The 24,818-nt window shown below is 50.7% G+C and overlaps 2 protein-coding genes across 3 annotated transcripts; one reads left to right on the top strand and one right to left on the bottom strand.

Moving 5' to 3' along the window:
• Positions 1–690: 690 nt before the first annotated feature.
• On the bottom strand, positions 691–2,589 carry SMIM33 (small integral membrane protein 33). The gene is made up of 2 exons (XM_054685395.2): positions 2,581–2,589; positions 691–1,183 (listed from the first exon to the last, which is right to left on the bottom strand). Exons 1-2 carry the CDS (start codon positions 2,587–2,589, stop codon positions 794–796), a joined length of 399 nt encoding a protein of 132 aa, XP_054541370.1. The 3' UTR covers positions 691–793.
• Positions 2,590–10,916: 8,327 nt separating this feature from the next.
• On the top strand, positions 10,917–24,273 carry ECSCR (endothelial cell surface expressed chemotaxis and apoptosis regulator). Of its 2 annotated transcripts, XM_016953918.2 has the most exons (10): positions 10,917–11,057; positions 15,459–15,503; positions 15,835–15,885; positions 16,038–16,097; positions 17,124–17,168; positions 18,198–18,311; positions 18,714–18,812; positions 18,999–19,035; positions 23,659–23,755; positions 23,925–24,273. In XM_016953918.2, the coding sequence occupies exons 1-10, from the start codon at positions 10,997–10,999 to the stop codon at positions 23,931–23,933; spliced, it is 618 nt and encodes a 205-aa protein (XP_016809407.1). In that variant the 5' UTR covers positions 10,917–10,996; the 3' UTR covers positions 23,934–24,273. The 2 variants fall into 2 exon arrangements, with proteins under 2 accessions (XP_016809407.1, XP_016809408.1); XM_016953919.3 differs by lacking the exon at positions 17,124–17,168.
• Positions 24,274–24,818: the final 545 nt, after the last annotated feature.

Raw genomic sequence — 24,818 nt, 5'->3', positions numbered from 1 at the left:
CAAGTTCCATGGAGCTCCTTTTCCTTTCCTGTTTTCTCATCAGCCGGAAAGATCTGGGAAATGTCCTGTGGTACATTCTAGGCTTGTTCCAACAGGCCCAGGCACACAGAAAGTGGGAGGCAATGAGAGGCTCCCAAATTCCCCCATCCCTTCTGGAGAGGCAAGACAGAGTCAGTGGGGGCCTTTGAAAGCCAATCTTTGAACTATAAATTGTGCTTGGGCTTACAAGGACTTTGGAGCTTGTCAACAAGGTCTGGGCCCTAACAGCCGAAGGACTGCCCCTGACTGACTGCCCCAAGGAGAACAGATGTTCGTCACTTCCCTAAGACCAGTGAGCCTAAGGGAAGGCAGATCCCAGCTTCTCCGCCTGGGCTCTCCCTGGCTGGCCTTTGTAGGATGAGGGCCGCTCCACGGGGCCTCTGACATTCCTGCTTGGGGGGAGTTGGATTCACATTACAAAGGAAGGAGATTAAGCATGCAATGAAGGGGCAGAGACTCAGAAAAGGAGATTCAGGGGTCTGGTGGTCCCTGAAGAGGAGGGAGGGACTTTGTGAGGTGGCCTTGGGCCCTGGGAAGGCCCCCCGCAGCATGTTTCTGGGCAGGGCCCTCAAGCTTTGATTTCTCTTGCCCACCACAGGGCTTTCTCTATCAATGTTCTGAGAGAGCAGCTCCAGCTGAGTCCAGTGTGCCCTTCCGACGCTCTGATGCCCAGGCTCCAATTTGCTTTTGCCCTAGTTCTCTGCCCGGTTTCTTGTTCTGAGCTAGGTCAGGCTAACTTTCCAAAGTCTCCCTCCTACAGACAAGTGACTTCATCGATGCTGGGCCTGGGTCCATCTGGCGCAGGGCAGGAGCCAGGGACAAGAGGGCCCGGTGGTGCTTCTTCAGGACTGTCTTGGGGGCCCAGCACCCGCCAGTGGATGAGATAGATGCCACCATCTGGCTTTGGGGTCGGTGGCTCTGTAGGGAGAGTGGCATGGCCCTGGTGCAGCCTTGGCCCAAAATGGACTGCCACTATGATGCAGACTGCCAGCAGAACAAAGACAGCGACAATGACGGTGACCACAGGCAGCCCGTCAACTCGAGGTTGTTCCCAGGTGCCACTTAGCACCTCCGGAAGCTGCCTCTGGGGGTCCTGCTCTGATGAACTGTTCACAGCTGGAGAAGGCCAGGAGTAGTGGCCAGCCTGGGAGGAGAGTGGCAGAGAGGGAGGGTGACATGGATGTATACACACAGAAAAAGACCAAAATAGAAAGAGACAAACACCCAAAGGAACCTGAGGCGGGGGGTTGAGGGCGGGAGGGACCAGAGACAAAGACAGAAAGACAAAAAGTCAGAGTAAAGACCTGGAGAGAGGCAGAGAATACAGAGGTAAACCACATGGCAGCAGAGACGATCAAAGAAAAAGGCAGAAAAGGCAGAGGGGGATACAGAGAGGGAGAAAGAAAGAGGAAAGGGGAAAGAAAAAGGCACATAAAAACAGACAGAAATAAAGATACAGACAGAGACAGAGAAAAAAGAAACAGATGCAGGGAGACAAAGACATTCAGACAGGGACAAAGAGAGTGCTGGCTTCATCACAGTCCAGCGCATACAGTTTGGCCCCCCAAGTTTCCTCCCACTGGCCCCTTTTCCCAGGTCTCCAGCAAAATTCCTAAATAGATCCTGTGCCCTGGGTCGGGAGTCTTGGCACGCTATGGGCTGCTGTCCCCACATCCTAGGCAGTGGGCAGAGAGCACCTGCTTCTTAAAGTCCTGGGGAAAGGGGGTCCTTGTCCAGCATTTTAGGCTCCCCTTACTCCCCACTCACACAGAAGACAGACAGGTGGTGCCCTGGCGGCGGGAGAGGTAGAGGTAGAGGTAGAGGGGACGTGAACTTAGAAGGCAGGGGGATGCCTCATTCCATAACTGTACCCCCACCACCCTGCCGAGGTCTCAACATCAGGTTCTGGGGTCCTGGAGGAGAGGGGGTGCCCAGTGTGGACTCCTGGCTCTGCCCAGGATCGATTGTGGAGACCCTGTGCCAGTCTTCCTCTGTCCAAGTCCCAGTGTTCTACCAAAAGCTGGGGGTCACGATCCGTACCCCTGTCTGACTCCACCCTGCTTGGTATTAGATGGGGGTGGTGGCATTGTAGTTAAGGTAGCAAACGGCAAAACTGTAAACCCTAGAGCTGAGGTCCTCACAGGCCCAAGAAACTTTTCCTCCCTAGCTTCCCCTTCCCAGATGGGCCATCCTGGAACAAATCTTAGCGGGTGGAGCCCCTTTCTCTAACCCTGCACTCTCAGCATGGCCCTCCCCATGGGTAGGCCAGGAAAGGCTTCCCAGGACAAACCCATGTCCTTTAGCCCCTCAGTCCCCTTGTCCACACTATCCCATCTCCCACATGCATCCCTTTGTCTGTGGAAAGGCACACCCCCCTCCCTACCTTGCAAGTGTCTCTGGGTCCCAGGCCACAAAGTTCCCAGGGCAGGGGGTGGGGAAGCAGCTCTAGATGTGCAGAGGAAAAGGGGAAGCTGAGGCTGGTGACAGACAGGGGGACCCTGCAGGGAGTCAGCCCAGCCTGGCAGGAAGGGGTGAGTCTACCTGGTGCATTGTCCGGGCCGACACAGGGCTCCCTTGGGACTGGCAGCCAGCTGGGTAAAGGAGGGCTGGCCACCCTAACTCAGCCCCTACCCGGAGCTGCCACGTCTGCGGGGCCCATGGGCACACACCCTGTGCACACACTCTCACCGCTCTCCTGCGCTTGCACTTCCTTCCGGGAACATCTGGGCTACCTTGGGCTCTGCCCTTAACACTGATAGTACCTTAATCTTCCTCCTTGGCGCCTCCTTTCATGCCCCCTGCCAGCTTCAGGAGCCTGGGTGTGCCTGACCACCCCTCCTCCACCAGATCTCAGAAGCCTGGCCAGAGCCCCAACCTAATCTGCCCCCCACCAAGTCATGCTGGCTCCTCGCCTTAACCGATTTCCTGGAGTTATTGTCCTTTGATCTTTTCTTTCTAAATGCAATATTTCTTTTTTTTTTTTGAGATGGAGTCTCGCTGTGTCGCCCAGGCTGGAGTGCAGTGGCGTGATCTGGGCTCACTGCAACCTCCGCCTCCCGGGTCCAAGCAATTCTCCTGCCTCAGCCTCCTGAGTAGCTGCGATTACAGGCACCCACCACCATGACCAGCTAATTTTTGTATTTTTAGTAGAGACGGGGTTTCACCATGTTGGTCAGGCTGGTCTCGAACCCCTGACCTCGTGATCCACCCACCTCGGCCTCCCAAAGTGCTGGGATTACAGGTGTGAGCCACCGTGCCCAGCCTCTAAGTACAATATTTCAAACACAATGGAAACTGCAGATACATTCTCTCTTTAATAAATACATAATAAGTCTCTAAATCTCCAAGGCTCAACCACCAGCTCTGTCTTCTCTCAATAGTTTGTCACATTTATTTTTAAAATATTAATATTACAATGAAAACAGAAGCCCTCACTTCCTGACCTCTCCCCTCCTTCTCACCACAGGGATAAACATCTCATAGAATTTGATGTTTATTGGCCGGGTGTGGTGGCCCATGCCTGTAATCCCAGCACTTTGGGAGGCCAAGGCAGGAGGATCACTTGAGGCTAGGAGTTCAAGACCAGTCTTGGCAACATAGTGAGACCTTATCTCAACAAAAAATTTAAAAATTAGCTGGGTGTGGTGGTGTATACCCATAGTCCCGGCTACTTGGGAGGCTGAGGTGGGAGGATCACTGAGCACAGGAGATCAAAGACCATGAGCCATGTTCGTGTCACTACACTCCAGCCTGTGCAACAGGGGGAGACCCCATCTCAAAAAAATAATAATAATAGAATTTGATGTTTATTATTCTCACACAAGGCATTGTTTTCCCTTTTTTCTTTTGGTTTTTATAAATATGAATTCTGTATTTCTTTGCATTTGCCTGAATGCAACTTCATTTGAGAGTATGTATGTGTTTTAATGTGTCCAAGTCACAAAAACTGCCCACCAATCTCTCCTCTCTCTAGAGACAGTTTTTTTTAGCCGCAGCTAACTCTGTGGGACCAGCCATCCCTCATTCTGTCCATTGCTGTGCACTCACCATCCTCCCTTCCAGTCTGGAGAGCCAGAGACACCCTGGGAACTCCCCTCCGCTGGAGTCTTGATCCAGGATGAAACAGAATGTAGCATCCTGGTTCCTTGTCTCTCAGCCGAGCTGCCCACATCCTGACATCCAGGGCCCCCACTCAGACCTCCAAGTTCACTTGAGCCCAGATCCCTGGGCTGCTGACCTGATCTGCAAAGTGAGCGGGACCTATTGCTGGCTGACCTTGAAGCCCCTGGCTGACCCCCTCCCAACGGGATCAAAGGCTCTGCTCATCCTCTGCTTCCCACCTTGGTCCATTTAGACTTTAGCCAGAGGGAATCTGGACTCTGCCACGGGTCCTGAACTTTGGCCACTGCTATTCACCTCCTGCCTCCTCAAGACACATGTACCATTGCTCTGGCAGATACCTCCACTGGGGCTCCAGTCCCTGTGTCCAAAAGCCCAATTTTTGATCCTTCTGATGACTACTTCTTCCCTTTCCTCCCTCATTAATCCTGGATCTATCTCCTAAAGGGCTTCCGAGATGATAATACGGTGGAACTTCTGGGACCAGACTACAGCCCCAGCCTTCTGTGTCACTTCTCTACCACTGCTGTGAGCTGCCCACCCATTCCTGCCGTCTAAACCTTAAACATCTGTTATAGCTTAGGTCAAGTGTGGCCTCCTCTAGTGACGAATTTTTCAGCCCTGTACTTGAGTAACTTGCTTTCTTTTCCTTAAGCCTTACAGCATAATGTTTCTTACCCGCTCCTAACATTTGTCACACTTTGTCTTATGTAACAGGTATGTGGAGGCTCATCTTTCCAGGAACCATGACTCTTTTTTTTTTTTTTTTGAGACTTAGTCTTGTTCTGTCACCCAGGCTGGAGTGCAGTGGCGAAATCTCGGCTCATTGCAACCTCCACCTCCTTTCCATCTTTCCGGGGGAGGGTGGAAGTGGCTTTGCTGGCCAGAGGAAGGCAAAGAGCAACCCTTCTTTCACTCTGTCACCACCAAAGGCAGGCAGGCTGAGGAGTCTGCAGAGGGAGCCGAAGGACAGGGGCCTGTGGGAATACCCTGAGCAGGCCATAGTGGGGTTGCCATGATAGACTCAGGGCAGGTCTGAGAGGCGGCTGACTTTTGAGGTCATCGGAAACTCTGGGCTAGAGTTGGGTAAGTAAGGAGCAAAGGCTGCTTTCCTCTACCACACCCCACTTCTAGCCTTGTAAAAAGCTATAGGTCTGTAAGGAGTGTGGGGTTTCTTTTTAGGGTAATGGAAATGTTATAAAATTGATTTTATTTGGGGTGAGTGAACAACTCTCTAAATATATAAAAACCACTGAGGCAGCCGGGCCCGGTGGCTCACGCCTGTAATCCCAGCACTTCGGGAGGCCGAGGTGGGCAGATCACAAGGTCAGGAGATCGAGACCATCCTAGCTAACACGGTGAAACCCCATCTCTACTAAAAATACAAAAAATTAGCCGGGCGTGGTGGTGGGCGCCTGTAGTCCCAGCTACTCTGGAGGCTGAGGCAGGAGAATGGCATGAACCCGGGAGGCGGAGTTTGCAGTCAGCCGAGATCATGCCACTGCACTCCAGCCTGGGCAACAGAGCGAGACTCTGCCTGAAAACAAACAAACAAACGAACCACTGAGGCTGGTGTGGTGACTCAGGCCTGTAATCCCAGCACTTTGGGAGGCCGAGGTGGGTGGATCACTTGAGGTCAGGAGTTCAAGACCAGCCTGGCCAACATGGTGAAACCCCATCTCTACTAAAAACACAAAAATTAGCCAGGCTTGGTGGCGTGTCTGTAATCCCAGCTACCCAGGAAGTTGAGGCAGGAGAATAGCTTGAACCCGGGAGCCAGAGGTTGCAGTGAGCCGAGATTGTGCGGCTGCACTCCAGCCTGAGCAACAGAGGGAGACTGTCTCAAAAAAAAAAAAAAAAAAAGCCACTGAATTGTGCACTTCAAATGAGGACGAGTGAGAGGGTGAAGAAGGCATCCACATGGTGGGGAAGGAATGGGAGCAGAAATGGGAGCTTGGTTACTGAAAGGGGAGTGATCCAATAAGTAAGTATTTAAGGATCATGGGAGTCAGAGAAGGGCCTTAGAGACGCTACTCCCTAGCACCAACGAGCACACTGACAACTCAGACCTCGGTTTCTTTCTTTTGAAAAAATTTGTTTTTTTGAGACAGGGTCTCACTCTGTGGCCCAGGCTGGAGTGCAGTGGCATGATCTCGCTCACTGCAGCCTCAACCTCCCAGGCTCAAGTGATCCTCCCACCTCAGCCTCCTGAGTAGCTGGGACTACAGGCACACACCACCCCACCCGGGTAATTAAAAAAATTTTTTTGCACAGATGATATCTCACTATGTTGCTCAGGCTGGTCTCAAACTCCTGAGCTAAAGCGATCCTCATGCCTAGGTCTCCCAAATTGTTGGGATTGCAGGTATGAGCCACTGTGCCCGGCCCTCAGTTTCTAAATATCATTTGCACCAAAAGGAATGAAGACCCCTTAAAGAAACAGCCGATTCCAGGGCTGGGGCAGGTGAAGCACAAGAAGTGCCTGGAAGCCGGGTGCAGTGGCTCACACCTGTAATCCCAGCACTTTGGGAGACCGAGGTGGGTGGATCACTTGAGGCCAGGAGTTTGAGACCAGCCTGGACAATATGGTGAAACCCCGTCACTACTAAAAATACAAAAAGTAGCCAGGCTTGGTGGTGTGTGTCTATAATCCCAGCTACTCAGGAGGCTGAGGCAGGAGAATCACTTGAACCTGGGAGGAGGAGAATGCAGTGAGCTGAGATCATGCCATTGCACTCCCCCTGGGCAACAAGAGCGAAACTCTGCCTCAAAAAAAAAAAAAAAAAAAGCCTGAAACATCTTATTATGCCAGAAAGTAAGGAAGTGCTCAAAAAATGATGGAGACGTGTCAAAAGGACACAGAAGCCAGCTTGTAGGGGCTAACAGTGGCCAAAATGGAGACAATTTGAGCATCAGAACAATAAATGATTTTATTCCAACCTAGTGAATAAAACAGAAATACATGAGTTTATATACAGATATAGAAAATATCTCCTCATAACATCTCTATTAATTATAAAGGATAAAAGTGTAACTTTAGAGTGGAGAAAACTGGCTGTGGTGGGCTAACTTGTGGCCCCCAAAACGATATGCCCATGTCTTAATCCCCAGAACATGTGAATGTTACATTATTTGGAAAAAGGGTCTTTGCAGGCTGGGCATGGTGGCTCATGCCTGTAATCCCAGCACTTTGGGAGGCCGAGACGGGCAGATCACCTGAGGTCAGGAGTTCAAGACCAGCCTGGCCAACATGGTGAAACCCTGTCTCTACAAAAATACAAACATTAGCTGGGCATGATGGTGGGTGCCTGTAATCCCAGCTACTCGGGAGGCTGAGTCAGGAGAATCACTTGAACCCAGGAGGTGGAGGTTGTAGTGAGCCGAGAAGCAGGAGAATTGCTTGAGCCCGAGAGGCAGAGGTTGCAGTGAGCTGAGATCACGCCACTGCACTCCAGCCTGGGTGACAGAACGAGACTCCATCACAGAAAAAAAAAAAATTGAGCCAGGCATTGTGGCTCATGCCTGTAATCCCAGAAATTCAGGAGGCTGAGGCAGGAGGGTCACTTGAACCCAGGAGTTCAAGGCTTCAGTGAAGTGAGATTGTGCCATTGCACTCCAGTCTGGGTGACAGAGCCAGATCCTTCTCTCTTTTTTTTTTCCTTTTGAGTCAGGGTCTGGCTCTGTCTTCCAGGCTGGAGTGCAGTGACACAATCTTGGCTCACTGCAATCTCTGCCTCCCAGGTTCAAGCCATCCTCCCCATTCCAGCCTCCTGAGTGCTGGGACTATAGGCATGTACCGCCAAACCTAGCTAATTTTTAGCAGAGACAAGGTTTTGCCATGTTGCCCAGGCTGGTCTCAAACTCCTGAGCTCAAGCAGTCCTCCCTCCTTGGCCTCCCAAAGTGCTGGATTACAGGCGTGAGCCATCACACCCAGCCCTGAGACCCTGTCTCTTAAAAAAAAAAAAGGAAAAAATAATGCATTATTTGATAGGATGCAAAGAGAGAGACTCAACATTGCTTCTTTGATGTCACTGCCAAGATAGATAGCCCAAATTTTAATTAATTAATTAATTAATTAATTTTTTTGAGACAGGGTCTCACTCTGTCGCCCAGGCTAGAGTGCAGTGGCATGATCTTGGCTCACTGCAACTCCACCACCTGGGTTCACGCCATTCTCCTGCCTCAGCCTCCCAAGTAGCTGGGACTACAGGCACCCGCCACCATGCCTGGCTAATTTTTTGTATTTTTTGTAGAGACGGGATTTCATCATGTTAGCCAGGATGGTCTTAGTCTCCTGACCTCGTGATCCGCCCACCTCGGCCTCCCAAAGTGCTGGGATTACAGGCATGAGCCACTGCTCCCAGCCTAGATAACCTAAGTCTTATGAGGAAACATCAGAGAAACCGAAATTGAGAGAACTTCTATAAAATAACTGTACTGTAACCTTCAAAAGTGTTTAGGTCATGAAAATCAAGGAAAAGCTGAGCTATTCCGGATTGAAGGAGACTGAAGAGACTTTCAATGAGTAATTCTGGGCAGGATCCTTTCACTATAAAGGACATTATTGAAACAACTGTCAAAATTTGAATAGGATCTGAAGATTAGATGGTATTAATATGTTTATATTAATTTCCTAATTTTGATGGCTGTATTGTGATTATGTAGGAAACTGTCCCTTGTAGGAAATACACAATAAACTATTCGGGGTGATGGGGCATCCTGTTGACAATTTACTCTGAACAACAGTTCAGGGAAAAAAGTTCTGTGTAATGTACTTCCAACTTTTCTTGTGACTGCTTCAAAATAAAATATTAAGAAAATAAAGAAAAAAGGGCTAGGCATGGTGGCTCATGCCTGTAATCCCAGCACTTTGGGAGGCTGAGGTGGGTGGATCACAAGGTCAGGAGTTCGAGACCAGCCTGGCCAACATGGTGAAACCCTGTCTCTACTAAGAATACAAAAATTAGGTGGGCGTGGTGGCGTGAGCCTGCAGTCCCAGCTACGCTGGAGATTGAGGCATGAGAATGGCTTGAACCTGGGAGGTGGAGGCTGCAGTGAGCAGAGATCTTGCACTGCATTCCAGTATGGGCAACAGTGAGAGACTCTGTCTCAAAAAAAAAAAAAAAAAAAAAAAAAGGAAAGACAAAAGGATACCATTCATTTAAATGATTGTATATGTATATGCATATTGTCAAAGACTGGAAGGCAAATAGACTGGAAGGGAATTAATAACAATAATATAATTAATATTAAGGAGGTAGGATTGTTTCTGACATTCCTCTGCTTTCGAATCTTTTTTTTTTTTTTTTAATTTCAGTTATGGAGTCTCACTCTGATCATAGCTCACTGCAGCCTTGAACTCTTGGGCTCAAGAGGTCCTCTCGCCTTAGCCTCCTGAGTAGCTAGGACTACAGGCATGCACCACCATGACTGGCTAATTAAATTTTTTTTTTTTTTTTTTTTTTTGTAGAGACAGGGTCTTGCTGTGTTGCTTAGTCTGGTCTCAAACTCCTGGCCTCAAGAAATCCTCCTGCCTCAACGTCTCAAAGTGCTGGACTGTAGGCATGAGCCATTGCGCAGCCCTGACCTTAAATCTTTTGAGTTTAGTTCAGTAAATATGCGCTGAGGACCTGCTATGTGGCAGGCATTGTGCCAGGTCCTAGGAATATTGAAAAAAGTCACAATGCTGGCTTGCAGTCTGCAACAGAGAGAATCCTGGGATAAGGATGAGTGCTGCTGGATGCCGAGGACAGGGGACACCTCACCCCAATGAGGATGCAGAGGGAGGAGTGCTTCAAATAGGGACTCTTGCTTTTCTATTAAGAATAACGATACCAGACTTGGTGGCACATGCCTGAAGTCCCAGCTACTTGTGAGGCCGAGGCAGGAGGATCACTTGAACCCAGGAGTTTGAGTCCAGACTGAGCAATATAGCAAGACCCCATCTCTCTCTCTTTTTTTTTTTTTTTTTTTGAGACGGAGTCTCGCTCTGTTGCCCAGGCTAGAGTGCAGTGGTATGATCTTGGCTCACTGCAAGCTCCACCTCCCAGGTTCACACCATTCTCCTGCCTCAGCCTCCCCAGTAGCTGAGACTACAGGCGCCCACCACCACACCTGGCTAATTTTTTGTATTTTTAGTAGAGACGGGGTTTCACCATGTTAGCCAGGATGGTCTCGGTCTCCTGACCTCATGATCTGCCCACCTCGGCCTCCCAAAGTGCTGGGATTACAGGCGTGGGCCTCCCAAAGTGCTGGGATTACTGGCCAAGACCCCATCTCTTAAAAAAAAAAAGTAAAAAAGGAATAATAATCATGCGTATAGGGCCTCTCTGAAAGATGTGGGGAGTCCTATCTGCATTGGGATCCCTGAGGAGGGAGAGGAATGTGGAGAATTCAGAGTCCAGGGAGCATGGGCGGCTGGTGGGCTGGGCTTCCAGGCTGAATCATGGGAAAGGAGAACCTGGTCTGAAACAGTACTGGGCGGGATTGGTGTTAGATTCCAGGAAAACCCCCAGGTGGTCTGTGGTGGAACCTGATGGACCCTCAGAAGGGAAGAGAATGGGGATGGGGCCAGGTTGCCATGGTTGGTCATTGTGCATAGGCACTAGAGGCCATGCTGGGTGGGCACAGTTGCTGCTGCAGCCTCACATCCTCATCTGGACATGGCTGAGCAGGGCCCCTGGAGCTGGTCCCAATGTGTTTCCTTCTATTCTTTTGACAGGAAGCTCCTGGAGAGCCAGTCCCCACCCCCATCCCGCCCCAGCACTCCCTCTCTCTTCTCCACTATGGACAGAGCCTCCACTGAGCTGCTGCCTGCCCGCCACATACCCAGCTGACATGGGCACCGCAGGAGCCATGCAGCTGTGCTGGGTGATCCTGGGCTTCCTCCTGTTCCGAGGTAAGAGGTGCCTGCCGCTTTCCCATGGCAATTCCTCTCCACAGCTGGCCATTCTAGGCATCGGTCTCTTTCTCAGGAGACACATGCTTTCCATCCAGGGGCTGTGCCCAGGGGAAATTCCAGAGCCTTTCCATGAAGGAGATCAGTTGGATTGGGGGGTCCTGATTACCAGGCAGGGGTAAAATGGAGCTACGGTTAAACCCTCTTGTGGGAAATTGTCCTGGGGGAGCTGGGCTCCCCATAAAGGCTGGCCTCCTGAATCGTGGGAGGGAGCTGTGTTAGTGCAAGACCCAGGCCCAAAGCTCCTTCTAGGATGTGCTCAGGCTACTCATGACCCTCACCCTCTGATCTTGGGGCAGGGCTGACGACGGCCACTCTCTCAACTGTTCTAACACAAATCCTCTGCACCATGGGCTTCACAGGGGATCTGTTCTCTCCTTTCACATGAGGAGTGGCAACCTAGGAATTCCTAATGTTGATTTTAAAGTTAAATCACAGCAAGAGGGACTCAGGTTAGACACAAAGAACTATTCACCAAGGAGGATGTGCTTAACATTCTCACATCCAGGGGGCTAGAGTAGATGACCTCCAGAGGATGCTACTTGGAAATGGCACCTCTCTGACAGGCTCTGCCAGCCAATGAGTTGTGAAGCCGCTCATAGGGGTCCTCTCATCAGGGAGCAGTTGCTGGGAATCATGACGAGTCCAGGGCATTCTGACTCACAGGGCAGCAACTTCCCTTTGACCATTCCTGCTCTGCCCCCACCTCACCCTCTACAAGTCCTCTGTGCTCAAAGCAGCAGAAAGAGTGCGCAAGAGGGCTCAGATGGGGAGGGGTGGTGGCCCCTCGTCGGTGGTGGGTAAGAGGGCCTGAGTACCAGAACACTGGCTTCCGGAGATGTCAGGCATTTCTCTAAAAGTCCATGAGCTGGAGGACAAGATTCTGATTGTCCCCCATCCCCTCCTACCCCCTCCATGACAGAGTCACAGGTCTGGGGCTGGGGGACAAGGCTGTTGTGGAAACTGCAGGTGAAGCTCATGAGGTGGCATTTTCACAGGCCGAGACTTTTCCCAGCCTCCCTACCCACTGTTTTCTCCCAGGCAAGTGCCAGCACTCTCAAATGCCCTGTGTCGGCTGTACCTAAGCTGCTATCACCTGCCCCGAGTTTCCTAACCCTTCATCCTGAAGTGTGCAGAGCATTTCCTGGCTCCTTCATCTTGGTGGACTGAGGAATCCTGAGCACATTCAGGCCCATAAAGGGACTTGACTATGGATACCCAGAGGCAGGGCAGACTTGAGACTTGGAGGATTTGAGAGAACAGGGCAAAAACAAAAGTGTCTGGCCTTCATTGAGCATGTCAGGCACTGCGTTAAGTGCTTCATATGCATTTTCCTTCCTTCACAACAACTTGCAAGGTACTGATACCACTTGCATTTTACTTAGTTATTTTTGAGACAGGGTTGCTCCATTGCGCAGGCCAGAGTTGCAGTGGCATGATCATGGCTCACTGCAACCTTGACCTCCTGGGCTCAAGCAATCCTCCTGCCTTAGCCTCCTGTGTAGCTGGGGGCTACAGGCACACACCACCACACCCAGCTAATTTTTGCATTTTTTTGTAGAGACAAGGTTTTACCATGTTGCCCAGGCTGGTCACTTGTACTTCAAAGTAAAGAAAACTGAGGCCTAGGTCAGACAGCGACAAAGCCAGGATTTGAACTCAGGCTTGCCAGGCTCGATTAAAATCCACGATTTTAACTTCTAAACTATGCTTTTGAGGAAAAAATGGGGAGGGGTGTGTGTGGAGATAGACTAGAAGGGGATAAAGCAGACAGAATTAGAGAGGGGAGACCTGGGAAATCAAAAATTCCTGTGGCTAGAGCTCTTTGGGAATCTGCAGGCCCAGTGGTAAGAGACACCCTCGGCTGTAGACACAGATGCTCCCTAAGTCCCTCCCTTACCCACAGAGAAATCTTTGTTGGTGACAAAAAGTTTGGGTAGTGGGAGGGGCAAGAGGCAAAGAAAGAGCAGGGTCTTGAAGCTTGTGACTTTGGAACTCCTCCCAAGCCACTGAATAATTTTCTTTCTAGATAAATGCAGGAAGGCAGTTCCCTGTGCCTTCCCTGTACCTTCCCACCAAAAACTAAGTTATAACCTTACAGCATTTAGATAGTACATTAGGCCAGGCTCGGTGGCTCACGCCTGTGATCCCAGCATTTAGGATGCTGAGGCGAATGGATCACCTGAGGTCAGGAGTTTGAGACCAGCCTGGCCAACATGGTGAAACCCCATCTCTACTAAACATACAAAAATTAGCCAGGCATGGTGGCAGGCACCTGTAATCCCAGCTACTCAGGAGGCTGAGACAGGAGAATAGCTTGAGCCCGGGAGGCGGAGGTTGCAGTGAGCTGAGATCGCACCACTGCACTCCAGCCTGGGTGACCAAGAGCGAAACTCTGTCTCAAAACGAAAAAAAAAAACCAAAAAATACATTAGATATGCTGGATTAGTAACTGATACATGTTTTCAGGACATGCCTTGGGTTAAAAGGATTCTCCCAGGGTCCTCCCCAGCTAGAAAGGGTTTTCTCTAGCCTGGGCTTCCTATAAATTTTGACTCCCCTCTTGACCATCCCCCTCTCCCCAACAAGGGAATGGGGCTCTCAGAAATGGTGATCTAGAAAAACATGGCCCAGGGTTTGGTAATTTTACACTTGGAAGCAATTAATTCTACACTATCCAGATGATAGCCCCATGGAGGAAGGCAGTGGCTTAAGGAAAATAAGCAGAGCAGCAGGCTGCCACAGGCTGGGGTGGGCCCCTGGCACCCGGCCGCCTCTGTCCACCCAGGCCTGGGCTGAATGCTCCCCTGATGCTGAGAGACCAAGGGAGCAGCAGAGCCAGGCCAGGGGCTGTAGTCCCTGCTCAAGCAGAGGGACGGGAACCCAGCTGGGCGGCTCCACTTCCCCACGTTGTTTTCCTTTCACATTGTTCACAGGTTTCAAGAATGATTTCATTGTGGAAAATGAGCAAATACAACCTGACCTTTCAGGTTCCACATACACAGCGGGACACACACAAGGGCACACGAGCATGCACACACATTTGCATAGAGCCCCGCAGACACACGTGTACATACAAAAAAGCCAGTGAGGGCTTCTGATTGGGGACTCTTGGTGACTGACCCCTCTCTGGGTTTGGTCAATAACAAGCATTTCCTATGTATCCTCTGCCTGTGAGAGTGAATGGGTTGCTCATGCTAGAGCTTCCCTGCCTCCTATGTATACCTCAGAACTTACTTTCTGCACAGGCCCCTACCTCTAGGCAAGATACAAGCCCTAATCCCCATCCCCATCTCACTCACCTTCCCGTCTCTCAGCCCCTTCCCTGGGGACAGGACCAGGGTGACAGTAGCTTAAGGTAAACATTAGCCTAGAGACCTGGAGTCCTGGGCCCTTCCTTGTCTAGGTGTGGCAGGTCATTGATCTTCTGTCCTTAGAAATGTCACTAGTTTAAAATAACCTTCTCCTGACTCTGCATCAGGTTGGTAAAATGCCCATGTCAGATTGAAGAGACAGGGAAGGACTTCGGGACTCTGAGCCATGAGGTGGTGGTGATGTTCCTATTGAGTCACAGTCTCAGAGGATGCCAGCACCGTGAGCCACAGCCCACATCCTTTAGTCCTCTGCCTAGTGTGTCTGCCTTCCAGCATGGTAGGCTTAGAAAGCCAAAACGTTTTTTTCTGTTTTCTTTTCTTTTTTTTTTTTTTGAGACAGAGTCTCACTTTGTCTCCCAGGCTGGAGTGCAACGGCACGATCTCAGCTCACTGCAACCTCCACCTCCCGGGTTCAAGCGATTCTGATGCCTCAGCCTCCCAAGCAGCTGGGATTACAGGCGTGTGCCATCAGGCCTGCTAATTTTTGTATTTTTAATAGAGGCAGGGTTTCACCATGTTGGCCGGGCTAGTCTTGAACTCCTGACCTCAAGTGATCTACCCACCTCAGCCTCCCTAAGTGCTGGGATTACAGGTGTGAACCACCGCACCTGGCCAGTGTTTTCTTTTCTTTTTTCTTTCTTTTTTTTTTTTTGTTGAGATAGGGTCTCCACCTGTTGCCCAGGCTGGAGTGTAGTGGTGCAATCATAGCTCACTGCAGCCAGCCTCAACCTTCTGGTCTCAAGCAATCCTGCCACCTCAGCCTCCTGAGTAGCTAGGACTCCAGGTGTGCACTACTGTGCCTGGAGAATTAAAAAAAAAAAAAAAAACAACAAAACAAAACTTTTTTTTAGAGACAGGGTCTTGCTATGTTGCCCAGGCTGGGCCAGAAGGCATTCTAAGGGTTCCTCTCTAGGCTCTGTGCTGGGCAGGGGACTTACCAAGCTATGTGTTTTGCTTTCTCTTGCAGGCCACAACTCCCAGCCCACAATGACCCAGACCTCTAGCTCTCAGGGTAAGATCAAACACGTGGGTCTACTCCAGCGTGTAGGCCTAGGAGCTTAGGAAGGGTGAGAGGAGCTCTATGCCAATTTAGCCTTAACTTCAGGGGGCTGGGGCTGCGGCTGGAGCGGGAGCTCTCAGGACTCACCAAGGCTGAGCTCATCTAAGGATTTTTTTTCAGCCTAGCTGAGTCTAATGTACCTTGAAAGAAAAAAGAGGTGAATGGTTGGGAATGAGGGGTGGGGGATGGGGTAGGGAGAAAGACACACAGATCTAGGGAAGAAGAGAGGGAGATGGAACAGTAGGAGGCCGTGCACCCCTCAGCCTCAGATGTTCTGTTTCAGGAGGCCTTGGCGGTCTAAGTCTGACCACAGAGCCAGTTTCTTCCAACCCAGGTGAGTGAGTGCGGTTGCTGAGGTCCCTGCTCCTGCCCTACACCCATTCATTCAGACCTGCTTGGAGCCCAGGGGTTCTTGGGTGGGATAGGGAGTGTGGTGTCACTAAACCTACCCCACCTCCCACTCCCTATCTGCCTCTGTCCTTGCAGGATACATCCCTTCCTCAGAGGCTAACAGGCCAAGCCATCTGTCCAGCACTGGTACCCCAGGTACTGTGTCATTCAGACTACAAATGCCATCCAGGGAGGGCCCAGTGAGGACCCCAACAGTTTCTGCTCTAAAAGAGAATATAGACTGGGGCAAGCGGGAACAGACAAGGAAACAGACCCTCACACTGATGATGACATGCAGGGTGAGAAGGGCTGCAGTGGGCACCAGCAGAAGTGTGGGAGCCCAGGCACATGTCAGTCACTTCGGACTCGGGGGCCAGGGATGACTCCCAGAAGCAGCTTCTGAAGCCAAGCTGAGAAGGGGTCAGCTGAGCATGTGGAGGCTGTGGGGTAGAGAGTAGTGGGGCTTATTCCAGGTGGGGTGGAGAGTAGTGGGGCTTATTCCAGGCAGAGGGAACTGCCCAGAGGTGAACAAGAGAATGGCCCCTTCTAGAACTGAAAGCAGGAAAGAAGAGGAAGATTTTGGACTGAAGAGCCCACCCGGTGCACATGCCGGCCAAGGCCCTGAGCAGGCCCGAGTGTGCTTCCTCATTCACGGCAGCTCCAAAGAAGGCTGCGCAGGCCCCCATGGCAGCCAGTAAACCCGTGACGCCGAGGGCAGGCACCGTGGACGGGCTCTCCCCGACCTGGTTGGGCCTAACTTGGGCCAAGCCACAGATGTACACATCAGGACTTGTTGAGTGCCCAGGGCGGGGGGCAGCGGTGAAAAACACTGGGTTCCATCTGGATGGGTTCCTTCTGCCCTCTTCAGGAGGCCACAGGGGTCAGGACCCACATCAGTGGCACCCTGGTTCAGGAAAGAAAGAGGTTTGGTGGGGCGTAGAGACAGAACCTTGGGCCTGGTCACAACGAAGGTAACAGGAGCTTAGACTTGAGACTGAGAAAGGCATACCCAGAGAGGAGAGGGAGGAGAAGGATACCCCAAAATGAAGGAAAAGGAAGGCAGAAAAGGCTGAGAAAGAGCTAGAGTCCTCTCAGGCAGGGAAGACTGGCCTTTGCTTAGCAGCGAGGGAGAAGAGCTGCTGGGGGATGCTCCCATCTTGGTCATGCTGTTTCATGGTGCAGGCGCAGGTGTCCCCAGCAGTGGAAGAGACGGAGGCACAAGCAGAGGTATGTCCTGCTGCACTCACCCTGAAGAGAAGTCGGCAGGAGATGTCTGTGACCCTTTCTCTCATCTTATCCCTTGGCTCTCAGATTTTTTTATTCTCCCAGACTTATTTGGGAAGGGGAAGTGAGGAGAGATAAGTGGAACAGCAATTGGGCCTGAAGTACAATGGGTTGAGGAGGGAAGACACAGGTGACATAGCACCTTTTTTTTGTTGAGAAGGAGTCTTGTTCTGTCGTCCAGGCTGGAGTGCAGCGGTGCGATCCTGGCTCTCTGCAACCTCCTCCTCCTGAGTAGCTGGGATTACAGGCATGCACCAAAAGGCCCAGCTAGTTTTTATTTTTTGTTTTTTGTTTTGAGACAGAGTCTCGCTCTGTTGCCTATGCTGGAGTGCAGTGGCACAATCTTGGCTCACTGCAACCCCTGCCTCCCAGGTTCAAGAGATTCTCCTGCCTCAGCCACCTAAGTAGCTGGGACTATAGGCACGCGTCACCATGCCCGGCTAATTTTTGTATTTTTAGTAGAGATGGGATTTCACCATATTGGCCAGGCTGGTCTTGAACTCCTGACCTCATGATCTGCCCGCCTCGGCCTCCCAAAGTGCTGGGATTACAGGTGTGAGCCACCGTGCCCGGTCTTTTTTTTTTTTTTTTTTTAGGAGTGATGGGGTTTCACCATGTTGGTCAGGCTGGTCTCAAACTCCTGACTTCAAGTGATCCACCCATCTTGGCCTCCCAAAGTACTGGGATTGCAGGCATGAGCCACCGCACCAGGCCAACATAGCAGTTTTTAAGAGGGCCAGAAATCTGTGCCCCTTAACAGGCAGCCTGGCTTATTGGAGCCTTGCCTGAGCAGAAACATTCCTCCCACCTCAACCCTGGCACAATACAGACAGCTCTATTTTGCCCAGTCTGACCTCCTAGCTCTGCAGCATAAATTCCGGTCCTTCCCTAGGGGGAAGCGGGAGGGAAGCTAGCTCTAGCTTCCCTGTGTCAGTCCCCTTCGCTGATGCCCCTGACTCCACTCCATTTTAGACACATTTCAAACTGTTCCCCCCAATTCAACCACCATGAGCCTGAGCATGAGGGAAGATGCGACCATCCTGCCCAGCCCCACGTCAGAGACTGTGCTCACTGTGGCTGCATTTGGTGAGAGCGGGAGGAGAAGGTGGGACATAGGAGGGAACCCTAACCCCTGGAATTGACTTGGACTCTGGGTCTGGAAACGCAAGTTCAAATCTCACCCATTTGTTCCAGGAGGTTCTGGCTGATGAGGAAGACCCTTGTGGGAGGGGGGCCCCTGCCCCTCCAGTCAGCTCTTCTTGGCTGTGCTGGGTTCCATGTTCTCATGCAGGGATGGAGTCGGGTGGAGAGCCCACTCTGGCTAGGGGGCGGCAGGGTGAGAGCTCACCTGTTCAGCAGAGAAGTGGAACTCACTTTGCTCCTGGAGCCTGTCTACACAGTACTTATCTGGGAAGGGAATGCCGGACTCTTGTTGGCCCCTTTGTCCCCCCAACTGGCCCCCTTCACCCCATTCTTTTCTCTGTTCAGGTGTTATCAGCTTCATTGTCATCCTGGTGGTTGTGGTGATCATCCTAGTTGGTGTGGTCAGCCTGAGGTTCAAGTGTCGGAAGAGCAAGGAGTCTGAAGGTGCGTGCCCTGCCCTCGGGGACCCTTTTCCCCTCTGCTGGCGGACCCAGGGCTAGAGCCCCAGCTCACACCAGCCTGCATCTGCCACTCCATGAGCTGGAGGGTCCCCAGGTGGGCTTTGAGAGGAAGGCTGGACTTCTGAGTTACAGCATGTGAGCCCCAACCTGTGCCTTTGGCTTTTTACAGATCCCCAGAAACCTGGGAGTTCAGGGCTGTCTGAAAGGTAAGACCGTCAGAAAAATCTTCTATCTGACACCCAGACCCCAACTCCCAGAGGGAACCAACACTTCCTGCCTTCCACACCCACACACCCACACACCACACACCTTCACACATCACACACACACCCACACACACCTCAAACCACCACACACCCTACACCTCACTACACACACCCACACACCACACACCACACACATTACATACATCACACATCACACACAACCCCCATGTTATACACACCTCCCACACACCTCAAACACACCACATACCACACACCCCGCTAGACACACATCTCATACACCACACGACCCCCCCACACACTCCCACACACCTCAAACACACCACACACCCCACACCCCACTACAGACATACCCACACACCACACACACACACACCCCACTCATCAGACACACCACACACCCCACACATCACACACCACACACACACCCCACACATACCTCAAACACACCACACACCCCACTACACACACACACCACCACTCCACACACCACGCATATCCCATACTATACACACACCCCAACACACCTCAAACATACCACATGCCCCACATCCCACACTACACACACACCCACACATCTCATACACACCCCACATACCACACACCACACACCTCATACTGTACACACCACCCTCACACACACCTCAAACACACCACACACTGCACCTCCCACACTACACACACATACCCACACACCACACATCCCCCACACATCAAACACCACACACACCCTGTACTATACACACCACACACACACACCACAAACACACCACACTCCCCACACCCCACACTATGCATACACCACACACACCCCACACATCACACACCATACACACAACCCATACTATACACATGCCCCACACACCCACACACCACACACACCCCACACGTCACACACCACACACTCCACACCCCACACTACACACACACCGACAAACCACACCCCACAAACCACACACACCCCGTACTATACACCCCTCCACACACACACCTCAAATACACCACAGGCCTCACATCACACACACCACACCCTACACACATATCATATACCACACACACACCCCATACTATACACACACACACACACCACAAACCTACTACACTCCCCACACCCCACACTATGCATACACCACACACACCCCACACATCACACACCATACACACAACCCATACTATACACATGCCCCACACCCCCCACACACCCACACACCACACACACCCCACACGTCACACACCACACACACTCCATACTATACATACCTCCCCACACACATCACAAACACACCACACACTCCACACCCCACACTACACACACATACCCACCTACCACACACACCCCATACTATACACCCCTCCACACACACACCTCAAATACACCACAGGCCTCACATCACACACACCACACCCCACACACATCACACACACACCCCCCATACTATACACACACACGCACACCATAAACCTACCACACACCCCACACCCCACACTATACACATATACCCACACACCCCACACATCATACACACACACCCCTACACACCACACACAACACATCCCACACCCCACACTACTCACACATACCCATATACTACACACACACCCCACGCGCATCCACATACCACACACACCCCATACTATACACACACACCCCATGCACATCCACATACCCCACACATCCCATACTATACACACACCCCCACATACACTACAAACACACAACATATCCCATACCCCACACTACACACACACCCACACACCACATACACCCCATGCACCACACATACACCCTATACTATACACACATCCCACATACATCATAAACACACAACATGCCCCATACCCCACACATCCACAGCACAAACACACACACCCCACACCCTATACTACACACACACACCACATACATACATCCTATACTACACACACACCCCACACCCCATACCCTACACACCCACCCACACCATACCCACCCTCATACCCATACTATACACACCCACCCTCCCCACACACATACCCCACACACCCTCCCAAACCACACACACACCACAAACACATCACACATACCCACATCACACACCCCACACCCCATACCCAACATACCCACCCAGACAACATACATACACCACACACCCACACACCACACACATCCCCCCACACCATACACACACATCCCCCCATACCATACACACAGACACCACACACACACCACACCACACACACACACCCCATACCCTATACTACACACACACCACACACTTCATACTATACACACTCACACCACGCACCCACCCAAACCACACACACATCACACACAGACACCCCGTACCTCATACTACACACATACCTCATACTACACACACACCACACACCCACCCAAACCACACACACCACAAACCCACACACCACATAAAAAACACATATGTACCCCATATTATACATACACACAACATATACACCTTACATCACACACACCACACATACACACTCCCCCACACATCACATACATGACACATAACACTCCCATACCATACACACACACCCCACACACCCCATACCACACACACACCCCATACCACACACACCCCACACCACATACACACACACCACACATGCATTACACCACACACACACACAACACCTCACACCACATACCCCATACCACACATATACACCCCTCACACCACACACACATACCACACACATACAATCCTGACAGGCTCCTCTGAGGCCAGGGCTGGGGTGGGCAGGACAGGGGCAGACCTGAAAGGGAACAATCAAGTGACAGGAGATGGACTGAAACTCTTCAACACCAGGGCTAAGCCTCTATAACCCCATCATGAAAAGTGTAGGAATTCAGATTCTAATATAAAAAGACATTATCTCTAAGCTTAGGAACCACTTATTGAATACTTATTATGTGCCGAACACAATGGTATATATTTTATAATATTATCTCAAATCTTTATAGCAATTATTCAAGGTATATATTACTTTTTTTTTTTTTTTTTTTTTTTTTGGACATGGAGTCTTGCTCTGTTGCCTGGGCTGGAGTGCAGTGGTACAATCTCAGCTCACTGCAACCTCTGCCTCCCAGGTTCAAGTGATTCTCCTGCCTCAGCCTCCCGAGTAGCTGGGACTACAGGCATGAGCCACCACACCCAACTAATTTTTGTATTTTTAGTAGAGACAGGGTTTCACCATGTTGGCCAGGCTGGTCTCAAACTCCTGACCTTGTGATCCACCAAAGCGCTGGGATTACAGGCATGAGCCACCACGCCCAGCCTTTTTTTTTTTTTTTTTAAGGAACAGGCTTGCTCTGTTGCCCAGGCTGGAGTGCAGTGATGCCAACAGGGCTCAAATGATCCTCCCACCTCAGCCTGTCAAGTAGCTGGGACTACAGGCATGTGCCACCATGCCCAGCTAATTTTTAATTTTTTTAATAGATATAAGATGTCACTATGTTGGCCAGGCTGGTCTCAAACTCCTGGTCTCAAGTGATCCTTCTGCCTCAGCCTCCCAAAATGCTGGGATTATAGGTGTAAGCCAAGACATTACTCCATTATACATTTTAAAAATTGAGGCTTTAGGCCAGGCGCGGTGGCTCATGCCTGTAATCTCAGCACTTTGGGAGGCCAAGGTGGGTGGATCACGAGGTCAGGAGTTCAAGACCAGCCTGGTCAAAATGTTGAAACCCAGTCTCTACTAAAAATACAAAAATTAGCTGGGCACGGTGGCAGGCGCCTATAATCCCAGCTACTCGGGAAGCTGAGGCAGGAGAATTGCTTGAACCCAGAGGCGGAGGTTGCAGTGAGCTGAGATGGTGCCACTGCACTCCAGCCTGGGTGACAGAGCAAGACTCCGTTTCAAGGGGGAAAAAAAAAATTGAGGCTTTAGCGGATGCGATGGCTCACACCTGTAATCTCAGTACTTTGGGACACTGAGGCAGGTAGATTGTGTGAGCTCAGGGGGTCAAGGCTGCAGTGAGCTGTGATCGTGCCACAGCACTCCAGTCTGGGTGACAGAGCAAGACCCTGTCTCAATAAAAACTAAAAAAATAAAATTGAGGCTTTAATAGAGGTTGTAACTTGGTAAAGATCAAACAAGTAGTAGGTAGTAAAACCAAAATTTAAATGCAAGTCTTGGCCAGGTGCAGTGGCTCACACCTGTAATCCCAGCACTTCGGGAGGCCAAGATGGCTGGATCATTTGAGGTCAGGCATTCAAGACCAGCCTGGCCAACATGGTAAAATCCTGTCTCTACTAAAAAATACAAAAATTAGCCGGGCATGGTGGCACGTGCTTGTAATCCCAGCTACTCAGGAGGCTGAGGCAGGAGAATCGCTTGAACCCGAGAGGTGGAGGTTGCAGTGAACTGAGATTGCACCATTGCACTCCAGCCTGGGCGACAGAGTGAGACTCCATCTCTAAATAAATAAATAAATGCAGTCTTTCAGTCTTCAAAGCACACTCGCATTTCATTATGATCCACCACCAAAATATAGATTTTTTGAGACAAAGGTCTAAGGCTCAACAACCTCACAGTTCCTTGACTCCCCATTGCCCTGCCCTCCTCCTCTCTTTAACCCAGACCCCCTTCCTCCCCCAGCTGCTCCACAGCCAATGGAGAGAAAGACAGCATCACCCTTATCTCCATGAAGAACATCAACATGAATAATGGCAAACAAAGTCTCTCAGCAGAGAAGGTACATTTTTCTGTTTCCTGCCTTCCTTCCCCAAATTCACCTTTCCCTTCCTCCTCCTACTTTCAGGCCAGAAAGGAGATACTTTCAAAGACTCTGGCTTTTCTCCCCTCTTCTGTACCCCGCCAATCCTAAAAAGTTCACCCTTCCCCATTATGCATTTATTTTGCAGGTTCTTTAAAAGCAACTTTGGGTCCCCATGAGTCCAAGGATGATGCAGCTGCCCTGTGACTACAAGGAGGAAGAGATGGAATTAGTAGAGGCAATGAACCACATGTAAATTATTTTATTGTTTCATGTCTGCTTCTAGACCTAAAGGACACTAGCATTGCCCCAGATCTGGGAGCAAGCTACCAATAGGGGAGACTCTTTCCTATATGGACAGCTGCTGTGGAAATACTGCCTGCTTCTCCCACCTCCTCAGAGCCACAGGAAAGAGGAGGTGACAGAGCGAGAGCAAGGAAAGTGACGAGGTGGATTGATACTTTCTACTTTGCATTAAAATTATTTTCTAGCCTGCAGTCTAATTACTTTTGAGGTCTATGCTCCCATGCACATTTCTTAACAGTATGTTCTAGCAGCTTTTGGGCCTTGTTTCCTAGACCAGACATACATGCAGGTTTCTGCCCCTATGGGCAGCTCTCTGAGAAACTTGGATGGTCGATAGAAGGGACTTTGTGTCAGGTTTTATCAAGTTCACCTGGGTTTTGTTGTTGTTGCTTTTGTTTTTTTCTTGAGATGGAGTCTCACTCTGTCTCCCAGGCTGGAGTGCAGTGGCGTGATCTTGGCTCACCACAACCTCTACCTCCCGAGGGTTCAAGTGGTTCTCCTGGTTCAGCCTCCTAAATAGCTGGAGCTACAGGCGTGTGCCATCATGCCTGGCTAATTTTTGTATTTTTTTAGTAGTGACAGGGTTTTACCATGTTGGTCATGCTGGTCTCGAACTCCTGACCTCAAGTGATCCACCCGCCTCAGCCTCCCAAACTGCTGGGATTACAGGTGTGACCCACCACACCCAGTCATTGTTTTTGGGGTTTTTTTTCCCCCTTCTTCTTCTTCTTTATAC

This window comes from Pan troglodytes, chromosome 4, assembly GCF_028858775.2.
Source record: "Pan troglodytes isolate AG18354 chromosome 4, NHGRI_mPanTro3-v2.0_pri, whole genome shotgun sequence".
NCBI lineage: Eukaryota > Metazoa > Chordata > Mammalia > Primates > Hominidae > Pan > Pan troglodytes.
This window is presented reverse-complemented; position numbering and strand designations above follow the sequence as displayed.